At 50.9% G+C, this 15,897-nt stretch overlaps 7 protein-coding genes and 1 non-coding gene across 8 annotated transcripts; 5 read left to right on the forward strand and 3 right to left on the reverse strand.

The window, feature by feature from the left end:
• Window positions 1-142: 142 nt before the first annotated feature.
• ASPBRDRAFT_198513 (uncharacterized protein) lies at window positions 143-3,687 on the forward strand (the record flags this gene model as incomplete). The annotated part of the gene is made up of 3 exons (XM_067621210.1): window positions 143-511; window positions 2,298-2,713; window positions 2,784-3,687. 3 exons carry the CDS (start codon window positions 143-145, stop codon window positions 3,685-3,687), a joined length of 1,689 nt encoding a protein of 562 aa, XP_067476171.1.
• ASPBRDRAFT_t211 lies at window positions 989-1,060 on the forward strand. The gene has a single exon. It is a non-coding gene; the product is annotated as a tRNA-Ala (tRNA).
• A 652-nt stretch (window positions 3,688-4,339) lies between the features above and the next one.
• ASPBRDRAFT_57483 (GMC family oxidoreductase) lies at window positions 4,340-6,429 on the forward strand (the record flags this gene model as incomplete). Its single annotated transcript, XM_067627750.1, has 7 exons — window positions 4,340-4,385; window positions 4,437-4,518; window positions 4,575-4,845; window positions 4,895-5,689; window positions 5,752-6,088; window positions 6,159-6,322; window positions 6,382-6,429. The coding sequence occupies 7 exons, from the start codon at window positions 4,340-4,342 to the stop codon at window positions 6,427-6,429; spliced, it is 1,743 nt and encodes a 580-aa protein (XP_067476172.1).
• A 367-nt stretch (window positions 6,430-6,796) lies between these two features.
• On the forward strand, window positions 6,797-7,321 carry ASPBRDRAFT_32684 (GFA family protein; the record flags this gene model as incomplete). Its single annotated transcript, XM_067623045.1, has 2 exons — window positions 6,797-6,982; window positions 7,049-7,321. The coding sequence occupies 2 exons, from the start codon at window positions 6,797-6,799 to the stop codon at window positions 7,319-7,321; spliced, it is 459 nt and encodes a 152-aa protein (XP_067476173.1).
• A 419-nt stretch (window positions 7,322-7,740) lies between these two features.
• Window positions 7,741-8,413, reverse strand: ASPBRDRAFT_288905 (hydrophobin family protein). The gene is made up of 3 exons (XM_067622571.1): window positions 8,030-8,413; window positions 7,914-7,975; window positions 7,741-7,865 (listed from the first exon to the last, which is right to left on the reverse strand). Exons 1-3 carry the CDS (start codon window positions 8,316-8,318, stop codon window positions 7,824-7,826), a joined length of 393 nt encoding a protein of 130 aa, XP_067476174.1. The 5' UTR covers window positions 8,319-8,413; the 3' UTR covers window positions 7,741-7,823.
• Window positions 8,414-9,859: 1,446 nt separating this feature from the next.
• On the forward strand, window positions 9,860-11,695 carry ASPBRDRAFT_198517 (eukaryotic translation initiation factor 3 subunit D; the record flags this gene model as incomplete). Its single annotated transcript, XM_067621211.1, has 2 exons — window positions 9,860-10,067; window positions 10,128-11,695. The coding sequence occupies 2 exons, from the start codon at window positions 9,860-9,862 to the stop codon at window positions 11,693-11,695; spliced, it is 1,776 nt and encodes a 591-aa protein (XP_067476175.1).
• Window positions 11,696-12,362: 667 nt separating this feature from the next.
• On the reverse strand, window positions 12,363-13,328 carry ASPBRDRAFT_57487 (bZIP transcription factor; the record flags this gene model as incomplete). The annotated part of the gene is made up of 2 exons (XM_067627751.1): window positions 12,363-13,168; window positions 13,223-13,328. 2 exons carry the CDS (start codon window positions 13,326-13,328, stop codon window positions 12,363-12,365), a joined length of 912 nt encoding a protein of 303 aa, XP_067476176.1.
• A 518-nt stretch (window positions 13,329-13,846) lies between these two features.
• admA (ADAM family of metalloprotease ADM-A) lies at window positions 13,847-15,404 on the reverse strand (the record flags this gene model as incomplete). The annotated part of the gene is made up of 4 exons (XM_067621865.1): window positions 13,847-13,911; window positions 13,979-14,301; window positions 14,360-15,293; window positions 15,344-15,404. 4 exons carry the CDS (start codon window positions 15,402-15,404, stop codon window positions 13,847-13,849), a joined length of 1,383 nt encoding a protein of 460 aa, XP_067476177.1.
• Between the last annotated feature and the right edge of the window lie 493 nt (window positions 15,405-15,897).

Below are 15,897 nucleotides of genomic sequence, written 5' to 3' on the forward strand. Positions count from 1 at the left end.
CTCCTTCTTTCCACTGCAGAATTCTACACTTTGAAAACTTTCCTACGTCTTACAGATTGTTTCATCAACAAGTACGCCCTCCTAATAACTCACGCTTCCGACCGTGGGCTCACGTCTCTTCAGCCAAGATTCGCTCTCCGTCATGGATGCCCACCTTGATCTCACCCTCCCACCAACTTGCCCGGAACTTCATCAAGGCAGCAATGCCAACTGGGATAATGCCTCCTTTGCTCTCTATTCCATGGTTGATCTGTCCTCCGAGGAACTGGATAAGCTGATCACCACCCTGAACCAGGAGTGGAAGCAGGATATGACAGACGAAGTAATGGATCTTGTTCGCACCCCTACAGTGTACGACTTCCAAGGGAAGAGCCTCCGAGACGTCGTCCAGGCTCATGTCGAGCTGGACAAGAAACTCACTCCGAGTGATTATGCCGGTGTTGAAGGCGACATTCATTGGTACCCCACGGCTTTTGTCGTTGTCACCACTCACGAGTGGAAAGAAAAAGGAGTATTGTTAGTGTACGTAGATGTTGAGGAGAAGGAATGTCCCCTGGACAAGTTCTTTTTCCACGTCGATGTGGCTAATGTCATGCTGTCAAGCTTGAGTTTCGGTGAAGGGAGCCCTTCTCTCTCCAAATCAAATTGGGAATTGGGGCATGGAGTGCTAGCTTGCACTTGCATGGAGTGATAGCTTAAATATAGTGCTACAGACTTACTCCATCCTTCTCTCTTTATATATGTCTCGTACGGTATTGGGAGGTGCGTGACATTTACAGCTGGTGATATTATTGCTATTGGCTAAATACTACTATTCCCCATGGCATCATAAGCCTCACAATATCACCACAGAAAGTTGCCTTTCTCAGGTCATTGTAAGCCTGAGGGGCTACGCTCACTGTAGAAATTCCATTTCGCGGTGAACTTGACTGGCTTAACGATTATTTTGGAATATAATGCTAAATAGTGGGCCTGGTATTCATCAAATGGGGCTGTGGTTTAGTGGTATAATATTCCCTTAGCATGGGAGAGGTCCGGGGTTCGATTCCCCGCAGCTCCATTTTTTGCGGTTTTTGCTTCCGTCCAGTATATATCAGGCCGCAACAGTTTTGAATATAGAAAGAATATTATCCTTTTGGCCTGTCTAGATACCTCCGGTATCCGCCACGATGCTTCAAGCATGGTGCTAAAATTGCAGGCCTATGATATTGCTGCTTTCCCCTCCTTTACCGTGACACCTTTATTCCACATACCCTCAATCCTTCTGATGAACTTATTGCTAATTAACGTCAAGTTGCCACATACCGGAGCTAACCAAGGCTAGGAGATTGCCTGAATTTGTGAGACATTAATCAACCATGGGCCGGGTGATCTCCCTCTTGCTCCGTCGGGGAAAACGATGAGAAGCAACAGGAGACGTCTATGAGATTTACTCCCTATGGAACGATCCGACTCTCCGGTGGTCAGATAGCTCCGTGTACGACGACCTGGGATGCAGAGCGAGAGTCTTGAAGGGGGGTATTCGAAACCAATGGATGAGGCTGTGCCTCTCAAGGCACTTCAGGGGATGCTCACATGATCATTGAGGAGTATCAAAACTCTATACTGCTTCCTGCTTGATTGTCTTTTCTACAAGGCCTGTGAAATCCTTGCTATTGATGATGATTGTTATAGTGTCACATAAATAGCGAGCTTTATCTCCTGCATCTATCTACATGCGGAGATTCTGCCGCCGTCCTGAATCAACTATTAATGGAAACTGTTTATGTGAGACTCAATACTGTCCCAAGCCACTCACTCTCTTTTCATTGGACCGGATGTCTTCAATCCAAGCGCTGGGAGACGCTGCGCCGCAACATTACTACTACTACTACTACTACTACTACTACTACTACTACTACTACTACTACTACTACTACTACTAGTACTAGTAGTGTCTGGTGCTGTTGTCACCCCGAGTGGGGTCTCATAACGTGGGCGCCCATTCCTACCAGCTTCATCAAATCCACCTTTCTTCTCTTTGCCTTTACCCCCAGTTGCGATTCTATACTGCATACTTATTCCTTGTGCTAACCACCCCACCCCACTTCACTTTACAGACGTCGGCGCATTTATCGTTACATCAGTAGGGACTCCCAGAGCAATATTCTAATTTGACTCAGACGTATTTCCTTCCTCAGTTGTCGAGATATCCACGTTCTGACTCGCTTCCGTGATCATCCCAGATTTCTGCACAAGCGAAACACCTTCTCTGATCGACATCGTACCTGCTTCGTACTGAAAGAACCCTTGATCAGATGTCTGCAAACTTCGTCACTTCGACGGAATTAGACTACCTCGTACAGCAACGCTATCCAGGCGTTCCTTACGATGAAGCCTATGTCCGTCTTTTCAACGACATGAAACCTTTCATCAACGCTGTTGCGGGAGAATTGCCCAGCGTAGTAGAAGCGCTTGGTATTCTTCTCGACAAGCCAAGAGCTGTCTTTGCTGTCTCTATCGGTCGCATAGCCCAGCGCATCCTCGAAGCCATTTCCCAGAACACTACGGGGACGTCCCAGCCCGTCAAGTATAATCCTAATGACATCTCGGATCAGATGACTATACAGATACTCCGCAATCTTGCAGCAACAGCAGGGGAACCCTCGAGCATTGAAGCCGGTGCCAGATTTTCTGGTGTTGTAGAGAACGTGATCGAACACAGGATTGGGGGGTACGTCGTTTCTGAATTCCCCATACAGAAAGAACCAAACAAAGAGGCCATTAACATAAACAATGAACAGCGTCTCTGGCGGCCCGATCCGAACATTCAAGATCCTCAGCAATGCCTTCAACGCTGGGCCTGAGTTCACTGCCGTCTTCGCTACATGTGTTCTGGCGGGAACAGTTCTTGTTGCATTGCAAACACGGGACGAGTTACGAGCCATCGGATTACGTCTCGGGGATATACGCGACGAGCTGAGCTATCAGACGACGGCAATGGTTCAGGGCTGGCAGACTCAAGGTTTCGGAGCCTTCATCTACTGGTTTCTGGACAACGAGATTCACAAGGCTGGTGGAGAGCAATCTGTTGGCCGTCATGCGTTTTATGTCTACAATCGGACAACCAGTGCCAACGAGGTCTTCGAAAAGCTGGTGCGGGAGAAGCCTTTTCCGGCCTCCTTTGGCGGGATGTCCTCCGACCTTGAGGTTATATTTCTTCTCATGTGGCAGAACCGTCAGTCGCTTCGACAAACAGACCCGGAGAATGCAGATAACGTGGTTTTTCACTTGTTGGTCCCGGCGAAAAGGACCTTTGCTATGCCGGAGCGCATGGCTATTAATGATGGAGTTGGGAAGCTGATTATCAAAGGGCACACGGATGAAGGCGCTTGCTATGCATGGTTCAATTTTGTGCGTGTGCCAGAGCAAGTGGTACTGCATAATATCGGAAACCTCAATACGGACTCTGCCGATCTGGAAAGAATCGAAGAAGCTATTAAGGGTAGTAGAATCGCATACACAGGCTTCTGGCTCGGTACAGTTATCTCCAGTTTTGTTTTCCCACCGGCGGTGCCATACTTGGCTTCTCTGACTTTTGCCTCGTGGGCGCCGGCAGCAAAGTGTATCGTAGTGGACAATTTGAGACGGTTTGTCCGGGCTCCTACCCGAATTCTCGGTCCTCCGCCAGGATATCGCCAAGAATGAAGTTTGACTATGTGGTGATCCAACAACTTGCATTATCCTCTTCCCAAACAATGATAATAATTGTTCCCATAGACATCATATAGGCAACCGAGGGAGGGCTACACTGGCAGCTATACTAAAGCCAGATATAATTAGAACCACAATTATCAACACCACCAAGGTACTTAAAGATAAGCACTCATTCATTTTAAAAAGTAGCTCCCAACCTACTTACAGACAGATAGATACCTTCCCCCCAGCATCCGATGCATCCGTCCTGGCCCCGCCAGATCACCACACTGACCACCAAGCTCCAGGAAAAACAAGCTTCAGCAACCGTTAGTCCCGCAGATGAGTGGGTCAGTCAGCCACCAACTCCATTGCCATTGCTCTCAGTACTTGAGTAAATCACTGTGACATTATAGATAAGCCGGAAATAATTCGGTGATCGACAGGGCTTGCCAAGTTATGAATCTCCAAAGTTGTCTGTGCGGGCTGCGTACTGGTGGAGCAGCCCGCTATACGTCATTGTCGACATAAGTTCCTTGATGTTGAGATGTTGACATAACCTCTGGTACCTGGTCTACATAAATACAACTTTAGTATAGTAACCAGGTCCTCAATCCAGGCTTTAGTTCATCGTCTACATCCATCTCGATCGTCAGCTCTAACAATGACAGTTCCTGTTGAAGATAACTTTGATTTTGTCGTCGTGGGCGGTATGTTCTATTTATATCCACATTTTCAGTCCATCATCTAACAAGAACCAGGCGGCACAGCTGGAAATGTCGTGGCCGGTCGACTGGCCGAGAACCCCAATGTCCGAGTTCTAGTCATTGAAGCAGGCGTTAGGTCTGTCCTTTACACAACCGATCAATCCATGGCTGTTTCGTTCTGACCGCAACCAGCAACCCAAGCGAGATCTCAGAAATCACCACGCCGGCATCTGCATTTGGACTGCGTGACAGTCAGTATGACTGGGCATACAAGTCCACCATGATCAACAGACCGGACTATGAGCGGGTAGAGAAGCCTAACACTCGGGGTAAGGTGCTCGGGGGAAGTAGTTCCTTGAACTACTATACGTGGATCCGGGGCAGTAAGGGGACGTTCGATGCATGGGCTGAGTATGGAGGTTCTTCTTGGAGTTGGGATGGGTGTGAGGAGTATTTCAATAAGGTAGGTCACAAGTAGAGAGGGAACGAAGCATGAGCTAAAGTTATACTAGCCCGCTACATACCACGACGACGACAACCTCTACCCCTCAGAGCTATCCAAGATCGGCCGCAACGGTCCTCTGCACGTATCTCACGCAGACCTCGTCCCGGAACTACACATCTTCCGCGACGCTCTGACCGAAGCATGGACCAGCAAAGGCCAGAAGACCTGCGAGGACATCTACTCCGGTAAGATGGAGGGTCTGACGCACTGCGTCAACAGTATCTACGGCGGGACGCGGTCGACCAGTGCATCTTATCTGGCTGATAAGCCGAATGTGACCATCTTGAGCTCTGCGATCGGCAAAAAGGTCAACTTTGATGGTCCCAAGGCGACAAGTGTCACTGTGATAGGAGGCGCCGATCGGACGGAAATGACCTTTACGGCCAAATATGAGATTATCCTCGCGTGCGGCGTCTTCGAGACGCCGAAGCTGCTGATGCTCTCCGGGATTGGTCCGAAGGAGGAGTTGGCTCGTCATGGCATTGACTCGGTCGTGCAGTCGGAGCATGTTGGGCAGAATCTGCATGATCATCCTATTCTTGCGCATGTATTCCGTCTGAAAGACGGGACTGGTCTTGATAGCCATCTTCTCCGCGCTGGGCCTGCTCAGAGCGCAGCGTTGCAGAAGTACCGAACGAGCAAGAAGGGGCCCTTTAGCAGTGGATTGCTGGAAATGGTGGGTCTGCCGCGTATTGATGATCGGTTGGAGCGATACAAGGAGTATCGCGAGGCGAAGGCGCAGAATGGTGGTCGGGATCCATTTGGGCCGGAGGGACAGCCGCATTTTGAGATTGATTTCGTGGTAAGTTAACCCACTCCCCCCTTGAGTATACGGAGATTGAGCAAGAATTTCTAATAATGTAGCCAATGTTCTCCGACGCCTTCCAATGGCATTTCCCCGTTCCTCCCGAAGGCGACTGGCTGACCGTCATCGTCGATCTTCTCCGCCCGCTGTCCAGAAACGGCGAGGTGAAGCTCAACTCGACCGATCCTCATCAACAACCATACATCAATCTGAACTTCTTTTCTAATGAACTGGACATCCTAGCCTTGCGCGAAGGTGTTCGCTTCGTAGACGATATCCTTATGACTGGCGATGGGATGAAAGAACTTCTTGGGGAGGATTACCCATGGCCCATGCCGCGGCACTCGGACGAAGCCATGAACAAAATGATCTTGGAGCGGTCGCAGACGGGATATCGTGAGCATTCCCTATTCTATTCGATGACTCTGTTTGGGCGTGCAGCAACTAATGAATGTTCACGTCATAGACCCCTGCGGCACGGCCCGACTGTCCAAGGATATTACACAGGGCGTGGTCGACCCGGAGCTTCGTGTCCACGGCGTGCAGAATCTTCGCGTCGTGGATGCATCCATTATCCCTCTGATTCCTGACTGTCGGATTCAAAACGCCGTGTATATGATTGGGGAGAAGGTGAGTCACATCCCTTTGGAAAACGATCTTGATAAAGTTTCATGCTGAAACCACGCTAGGGCGCGGACATGATCAAGGCAGCTTACCCGTCGCTGTATCGAAGCTGATGGAAACCGATAGGTGGTTGGTGGCGTCAGCACTTGCTGAGCTTAACTGGAGCCATTGGTTAGGATGGATATATATCCAACATCATTATGAGTCGTATCTGCAACAGTTTACACTGACTCATTTAGAACTATCAGTGTAGTTTCAATTCATAGCCCCATTCCCCATCATAGCGGAGATAATACTGCTGGAACTCAGTCAGCATTAATCAGCCAGGCTGTAAGCTTACTAGTTTTGTCAGCTAAATAGCTAACTTCCCCTCTCCATCATCTCAACCCATTGGTACCTACTCAATAACAAGACATAAATCCCTACTCAGCTACTTCAATTCCAATCCAATCCAATTCAATTCTAAATACCATCACAACCATGGATCTCACCACCTCCACCCCATCCGATACAACCACCCCCCAAACCATCACCGGCAGCTGCCTCTGCGGCGGCATTCAATACGAAGTCACCGGCGACGCCATGAAACAAGTCATGTGCCACTGCGACAACTGTCGAAAATTCACGGGGTCCAGCTTCATGGCCAACAGCTTTCTCCAAGAATCGGTGAGTTATCCCATTCCCTTTATCCCACTCATTCTTAAAGGAAATCCTGGCTAATATATGCTATAGCAACTAACCATCAAATCCGGCGAATCCCTCATCCAAAGCTACACCGACAACAAAGTGGACTCGGGAAATACTCTGAATCGACGCTTCTGTCGCGTCTGTGGATCCCCCGTGTACATCACTAGTAGTCAGGCGGAGGGGTTTGTGGTCGTGCCGACGGGCACGATGGATGGGGAGGCGGCGAGGAAGTGGAAGCCTCAGGTGGAGTTTTATTGTCGGGCGAGGAGGGAGTATTTGCCTGAGGTGGAGGGGACGGAGACGTTGGAGACTAGTTAGGTTACATTTCTTTGCGGTGCATTGCATAAATGGGGGGTTTGAATGATGGAGTTGGTGTGAGTTGGTTAGGGTGGGTTGAATGGAGGGCGTTGGTGAGTGGGTGAGTGATGTTCTTGTTACTACTAGTGTCTGTGATGGGGGTATGTATAATGTTGAGATTGGATTTCTGTTCAGATCCTATTGTTTTGCTTTGACAATCTTGGTATACAGCCTCGAAAGAATCAATGAAAGCGACAACCATGTCACCGTCTACAGAATACGTGGAACGGATTGAGCTTGATTGCTGATAAATGCAGTCACAACTATTTCCCAGTCTTCTGATTACTGAGGCATTCATGATTACCCATCTACACTATGCTTGGAGGCAAGGGAAGCGAACGTATATGCTATTAAATCAGGTATCACCAAAGACGGACTCATAGGCCCGACGAGACTATTATCACATCACAGTACAATTCCCTCCGTAGAGACTAGCCCTGAATATCCATACATCCCCAATCATTTACTCCTCCAGGGAAGAGCATCCGAGAGCCACGAGACCGTTCTACATTTTCGTTAGTTTGACATCATTCCTAAGAGGAAAGTAACTTACCAAGAGGTTGATCTCAGTGCAGCACTGAGGAGCAGATGTGCAGCTGTCGTCGTAGTCCTTGCCTGTAGACTTTGTCAATATCTGGCCATGCCATAACGAGTTTCCATGTGACGTACAAAGAAGACCGATGGATCCAACAATGTTGGAAAGATCAATGCCCAGGTCCAGAAGAATAGGGTCGATCAGAGGATCAAGAGGAGTGGTGAGGGAGCCACAGCACAAGATAGGAGGAACGCATTCCGACTCGGTGACGACGGCATCGGTGGCATTAGCAGTGCCCCGTTGAGCGGCCACCTGCCTCACCTGGGCCTCAAGAGATGCATTGCTGTCCTGAGCGGCGGGGACGGCCGACGCAACGGCGGTGGTGGCAATGGCCAGGATGGAGAGAGCGGTGGTGAACTGCATTGTGATGGTGATGATGGAAGTGCAATGATGCAGAGATGATCGCTGTTGGTGCTGTAGAAGAATGTCTTTGTATTCTAGTATTCAGCTTTGAGTCTGATGCTGGAGAAATGAGCAGGGAATCAAGCATCCTATATAGCTTTGAGCAGAGGCTAATTACTAAGAATCAAATTCAAATCATGGCAGTGAGCTAAATGTCTGAGTTGTACAGTTCCATGGAAATTCCCAATCAAAAGCCTGATGTTTATCTGGAGTCAACTCCTTCGATCACACTCGGTCGAGAGCAGTTGATGGATATGACCTCAAAAGCAAGTCGCATCGGGATAGATCGGTTGGAGCAGGCTAGGGTTATGATCAGTCTCCACTAGCTGATTCATGGAAGTGTGTACCGAAGTCGACCAGGATGAAGATCACCTCAGTCATAGTCGGTGGCACTGTGGTCTCCTGCAGGTACCGCCGCAAGCGAGGGACCCTGTGGAGAAGTCGATCGATCATTCCCAATTCTGGGGAAGACCGTACCTGCATGGGAGTGAGCTAGAATTCAATAGTTCATGATTTGGGATCAGCTGAAAAAACACCTGCCTGCCAAGGGACGTCGTCTTATCAGTTGAACCAAAGTAGACCTCCTTCTGGCGGCGAATCAGATACAAGCCCTGGTCATCCCAACGACCAGAGCCATGCGCGGTAGCCGGATAGAAAATTAGAGAACGAGCTACAGAAGGACTATTTGCATTTGAGTTTTGGATTTGAAATGAGCGTTTACATGCATCAGGTCGCATGTGTCCATGTATAGTGAGGTTTGTAGCTAGTAGCTAAATTAACGAGTGAGGCAGTCTTGGTGTTTGCCAGCCAGCAAACTGAGCATCGATCATGAACAGGAAAGAAAGGAACATCATCCCGAGTTCAACACCAGATCAGGCACCACGATCTCAGCTGGTCTCAGGAACATCTACTCAGCCTTAGCTAGACACTGATAGACGATCCTTTACGTAAATCCACTTTGGGTATAGAGCCAAGCGCTCAGATAGCAGATCCATTGACATGTTCGCCGGCTGAAATAGAGTTCGCATGGAATCGGAGGATTTAACCGGACTGAAGCAGTGATGAGGCCAATAGTTAGCTGAGCGATCAAATCCACTGTCGATCTATCAAGTATGTTGTCATGCATTCAATTACATGAGAGATAAGCGGCATAACTTGAATTGAGAGATGATAAGACACAAAAAGCAATTCCAGTGGAGAACCGTGGATGGCATGCATAACTTATATGCATACTTTTTATGACTCAGCAAGCATATGATAACAGGCTTTGTGCATCACCTGACTGTTATCAGCAACTGTGGCGGTGCAATGCGGCTCGTGCCAAGCGGGTTGCGCCACACGCTCGGGACACAAAAAGTGCAAAGTCGAAAGTGAAGCCCAAGTCGGTCAATATCCACCGTCTGCGATCCTCCTCCCAGCTTCTTCCCCAGACTCTCCCGCTGGGTTTTCTTTTCATCCCTTCTTATTTTCCGTTTCTCAGGGCCATCCTGAATTCACACATCATGGCTCCCATCTCCATCGCAGACATCGTCGCCGCTCTGCCGGCCGAAGACACCTGGGGCCCCGCTACTGCCGCCGACAACATGCTGCAGGGCGTCCCCTACGCTCCCTTCTCCAAGGGTGACAAGCTGGGCCGCATGGCTGACTGGACTGCCGAGTCCAAGGACCCCAACCGTGCCGGTCGCCAGGCCTACAACCGCAACTACAGAGGTATACCTATCCCAGATATCTCCCAAGCCAAGACCAAGTCAACTAACTATCTATGTCTAGACCAGCAAGTCTATGGTGCCGGTTCTTCCAGCCTCTTCGCCGTCCAGGTCGCCGAGGACGAATCCTCCTTCTCCGTTGTCGACAACACCCGCAGCTCTGCTAAGCGTACCTTCGGCCGTGGCGGTGGTACCGTCTTCCGTGGCCGCGCCCAGCGCGGTGGTGCCCAGAGGGGTGGTCGCGCCGGCTTCCAGCGTGTGGGCGCTGGCGGCCGTGGTGGCCAGGGTGGTGACCGCTACTACGACAACCGTTCGGGCGGCCGCGGCAACCGTGGCCGTCGCTTCGGCTGGAAGGACTACGACAAGCCCCAGCGCACCCGTGAGCCCTCGGTCAACGTGCGTCCCGACTGGACCATGCTGGAGGAGGTTGACTTCAGCCGTCTGTCCAAGCTGAACCTCGAGGCCCCCGAGGGTGAGGACGTCGACTCGTACGGTTTCCTCTACCACTACGACCGGTCCTACGACAAGGCGCCCGTCAAGAACGCCGAGCGCCGTCTCCAGTCCCTCGACCGCGCCGCCTACAATGTCACCACCACCCAGGACCCCGTCATCCAGGAACTGGCCGACAAGAACGAGGCCACCATCTTCGCCACCTCGGACATCCTGTCCATGCTCATGTGCGCCCCCCGCAGTGTCTACTCCTGGGACATTGTCATCGTCCACCAGGGCAACAAGATCTACTTCGACAAGCGCGAAGGCTCCTCCCTGGACCTGGTCACCGTCAACGAGAACGCCGCCGACGCTCCCCTTGAGCTGGCCGACTCCGCCAACAAGCAGGACGCCATCAACACCCCCAGCGCCCTGGCTATGGAAGCCACCTTCATCAACCACAACTTCGCCCTGCAGACCGTCGTTGAGTCCGAGGACAGCAAGGTCGCTCTGGCCCACCCCAACCCCTTCTACAACGCCGCCGAGGAGACGGAGCCCCTGGCCTCCAAGGCCTACAAGTACCGCCGCTTCGACCTCTCTCTGGAGCGCGACGACGAGCCCGTCAACATGATCGTCCGGACCGAAGTCGATGCCATCATGAAGAACCCCGTCAGCGGCGAGGACCAGCAGCTGCTCGTCAAGGCCCTCAACGAATTCGACAGCAAGGCCCAGGGCTCCGGCGGCGCTCTCGACTGGCGCAGCAAGCTCTGGTCCCAGCGCGGTGCCGTTGTCGCCACTGAGATGAAGAACAACAGCATCAAGCTCGCCCGCTGGACCACCCAGGCCATCCTCGCCAAGGCTGACAGCATGAAGCTGGGTTTCGTCTCCCGTGCCAACCCCCGCTCGGCGGCTGGTCACGTCGTTCTCGGTGTGGTTGGCTACAAGCCCCGTGATCTGGCTGCCCAGATGAACCTGAACCTCAGCAACGGTTGGGGTATCGTCCGTACCATCGTCGACCGCATCCGTGCTCTCGATGCCGATGAGGAAGAGGACAAGGTCACCAAGTACGTCCTTATCAAGGACCCCAACCGTCCTGTCCTGCGTCTGTACAGCGTCCCTGCCACTACCTTTGACGAGGATGAGGAGGTGGCTGCTGAGGAGGAGGCTGCTGCTGCTGCTGCTGCTGAGGAGGCTGATGAGTAAGATCGTTTCTCTATCTTCTATCTCATGTGCATATTGATTGTCTTTGCTTAAAAGTTAGTTACGAAGGACGTCTCAAATAGAGTATGGTCATGTCATTGTCCATTATGTTCACAGATTATAATTCTGACGCAGCTGCTTACTTCATGGCATATCCTACCTATCGTAAACTCGTAAACAGAGACAGCTTAATAGAGTTTGCAAAGAAGGCAGACTACCTATCTACATACACCCCATGCACTCCTCCACATACCTCTCAGCATCCCCATATTTCCCCCTCACCCTTATAGTTATAGGTCTCTCACAACGACATCCCCCTTACCTTATAGCTATAGATCACAATGACATATACCTCCTTCCGATACGGAATAATCAATCCCTCCCATTTACCTCATCCAATATATGGTGAATGGACCACTTTCATCCTTAGAAGCAGAACTCCGAACACTACAATACAAATGAACAGAATCTTACCCAATCGAGGGTATTCCTATTGCTCCTAAGCTCAATATCTTATATATCCATCCAAACTTCAACTTCCATCATATCTCCTCCTCAACCACATACACCCATACCAGTAATATATACCCTACACAACACCACAAATATTCCCTCCCCACCAACCCAAAATCTACTAGTATACTAGTATACTAATATCCTAATAGTATAATCAAAACCTCAACACCTTCTCCCCCCTCCTCCCCCTCCAATAATTCGTACTCCTCACCAACCCCCCAATCCCAGATACCACCCACCGCCACTTGCCCAAAAACGCCTCCGTGACCTCCCAATTCCACGGATCCCACGGCATACCTTCCCCCCACACCACCAACGTGGCCCCGGAATTTCTCGTATCCCAAAACGCCATGAGATCCCGACACAGTTCATCCTCATCGAGGTGGCCTGCTGCTGCTGCGACGATTAATCGGTCCCGGATCTCTGGGAAGGGGAAGAAGTCGAGCCAGGGGTGGTGGGGGATGAGGCGTTGGAGGGGGGTGGGGCGGAGAGATTCTGGGAGGGAGGATATATCTATATCTATAGATATATTTGTAGATGTAGATAGAGATGTATCGGTATTGGTAGCGGGGAGTGGAAAGGGGCTATTGGTGATGCTGCTGCTGGTGTTGAAGATGGAGAGCGCATCGTCGGGTTGTAGCCAGGCAGGCGTCATCCCCAGAATCCGGATGTTGTCGTTGATGGCGCGGTGGACGTTGAGACGGGAGAGACTGAGGAGGTGTTCGAGTCGGGGGCAGTTGGTGAGGTAGCTTTGCGTGGCGAGGATGAAGAAGGCGTGGCGGAGTTGGTGGACGTTGTGGGGGGCGAGCGTGCACTGGAGGTCTTCTTCTTCAGCTGATGATGTTGATGTTGATGTTGATGTTGATGATATACTAGGGTGGTGGATAGTGGAGGAATGCAGGATCAAGGTTTGAGTGCTAGATGAAGATGAATCCCCCGTAGCAACCTTATGTTTCTGGCCTAGACGACATAGTCAGGTGGATAATCAGCTTTAAGATTGGGAAGAGACCATACGATAGGCTCGTTGATTCAGCCGGTTCTGCAACCGCCGACGGTGGGTTCGATCGATGACCCCCGTCCAATCGTCCTCAGGCGTCCAGAGATGTTCTAGCTGAGGCATCGGCCGCAGAGTAACAGTTTTTGATGATACAGGAGGTATATCCATTGTGGATGGTTCGGGGCGAGACATGGTGTGGTGGTGTGGGTTATTGGTGGATGCAAGTTGCTGACGGCGGAGCTGCAGGCTTATTTATGCAGGGCTAACCGTTTAATGGTAGTCCACAGATGGATAGACCCACTTGGTGAACCGGTGATTCTTCGGTCTGAACGTTATTCTAGGCTGATGTCCTCGAAATTAGACTGTTAAAGCTGGGTCTGAATTTGGGATGGTGGGTCTTTTACTCGTGGATGCAAGTTGGTATACAACTAAGAATTGTTGAGAGTCTACTATTTCTGCTTACTATCGATATATGTAATTACTTCCCTCTCTAGCAATCGGACGAGGCTCAGACAGGGTGCCAATCTGTTTATCTACTCTCCCCCTCCGACAACAACGCCATACAATAATAATCACTATCCCCAGAAGCAATCCCCCGCCTATACCAGCAGCCAGACCAATAACCAGCGGCTCATAGCCCCCTAATGGACGACGATCCTCACTACCGTCGCAGCGTCCAGCTTGGCAACGGCCACTGCCACTGCCACTATCACATTGCGAGCCATTCACCAACTGGCAGTTGACGCAGCAGGAATTGTCCGCGCAGTTCTCACCACAGTCGCACTCCTCGCCGTTCTCGACAATACCATTACCACACTCACTGGCAGGCGTAGAAGGCCCACTGATAGTAGGCCCGGTATCATTACTATGCACAAGACAGTCGCTCTCTACTCTGCCAGAACGGAGCAATGAGCAGACTTGTCCGACAGTGCAGGGCGAGAAGGACGTCTGGTAGGTCGAGGAGGATGGGTTCATGATATACTGCCCGCCGGCGTCGCAAGTGTTTGAAGACAAAGGGCAGCAATCTCCAGTCGAAGTGGAGCAGGCTTGGGATTCGCAGTCATGGGTCGCGCCAAACATGTGGCCGGATTCGTGGCTATAGACATTCAGTTGCTTAGTATGGCTCTTAAATAAGTCTGGTTAAGGGGACATACGCAAAAACCTGCCATTGATTCGAAGTCCGTGCTACAACATTTGCCCCAGAGTAAGACGTGCAGAGCCCTCCCACAATGGATACACCCACCACACTTCCGGTGGGACAGTTCGTCATCAGCGTCCAGTAGGCATTGGGATCGTAATGCCAGCGTCGCCAGGAGGCAAATTGCTGCAGTCGCCAGTCCAGATCCCCACTGGAGCAGGCAACGTTCCATGGGGTGTCCCGCCGGGGTGTTTCGGGACATGACTCGTCACTGATGGTGATGTTGCGGATGGCGAGGGAGATGTTCCAGGTTCTCTCGTAGACCTCTGATGCGGTGTTCACCATGCTGATTAGTCCTCGACGGAGCTCATCCGTGGATGGAAACGCAGCACGGTAGGAGCAGTCTGCAGCCAGACCGATCAGAGCGACTCTTCGGGGCCTGGAGCAGGTGTTGTCTTCGGTGGATTGGCGGGGGAAGACACTATTCTGAGGCAATGTACTTATAGCATCCCCGGAGGTGGTAATTTCCATGTGCGGATGGGAGATGTTGACCACGTTGACGTGATATTGCTGATCGAACAGAGTAAAGGCTCCTTCGAACAGCGGGCTTGTTCCATCTTGGATGAGATAGATTCGTGCCCGACCTGCTGGTTTCCATGACTCTCTAGAAGAATTCACCAGGACATCGCCCCGAAACACCCTTTCCCTGTCTCCGTTGAGTGACTGGGGTCGCTGCGCTGTCCCTGTGCCGTCCAGATACTCGATATAAGTATCCGGCGCAAGAATGTCCCGATTTGGTTCCAACTGCAGTCGCACCGGGTAATCATGTCCGGGAACCCTTATACTAATATCCAGTTGGTCGTTGGCCAAGGTAGTCCGTGACTGGGGGTGAATCACGACCTGTTCGAGCCGTGCTGCATATTCTGTGGCTGGGTTTCGAACCGAATGACCTAGTAAAGTCAGAATGTTTCCACAGCAGAAGACTAGAAATTGGTTATACCTAGAACATTCTGAATCAGAACAAACGTGCACACCAGAGAAAGAACATAGAAGATCCTCATGACAGCTCAGACCGATACAATCGAACGTATTGAGCCCGCCATATCTGGCTCTGATATGATCCGTATATATACTCCATGACGGATAACCCTACTAGTGAACACCCAGACATAGCACTCAATGGGATATACACATCATATCTAGGCAACAGAATACCCTTCTGAAGCAATTGGATCGATGGTAGAGTCTGAGCTGCTATCTCCGATACATGTTCCGATCTGGGTTCAGTCCTGGTCAGCCAGGACTCCACCGCCATGAGCGAAGCCATTAGAGAACATGATGCACTGCCACATAGACATAGAGGACATTTGTAATCATCCGACTCGAACCAGCATGCGGGTGCAGATCAGGATGATGTCGACAGTCTGGGCGAGAGAGCAGAGGGTAAATGTGTTGCGTGGATGTGTCTTCAGCCAAGCGTGCCAAGATCAATGGGGCCTTCGCGTAGACAGCGCTGGACTGATAGAATGATGTTGCCTGAAGTTCCAAGCCATT

The sequence above is a fragment of the Aspergillus brasiliensis genome (genome assembly GCF_001889945.1).
Source record: "Aspergillus brasiliensis CBS 101740 unplaced genomic scaffold ASPBRscaffold_11, whole genome shotgun sequence".
NCBI lineage: Eukaryota > Fungi > Ascomycota > Eurotiomycetes > Eurotiales > Aspergillaceae > Aspergillus > Aspergillus brasiliensis.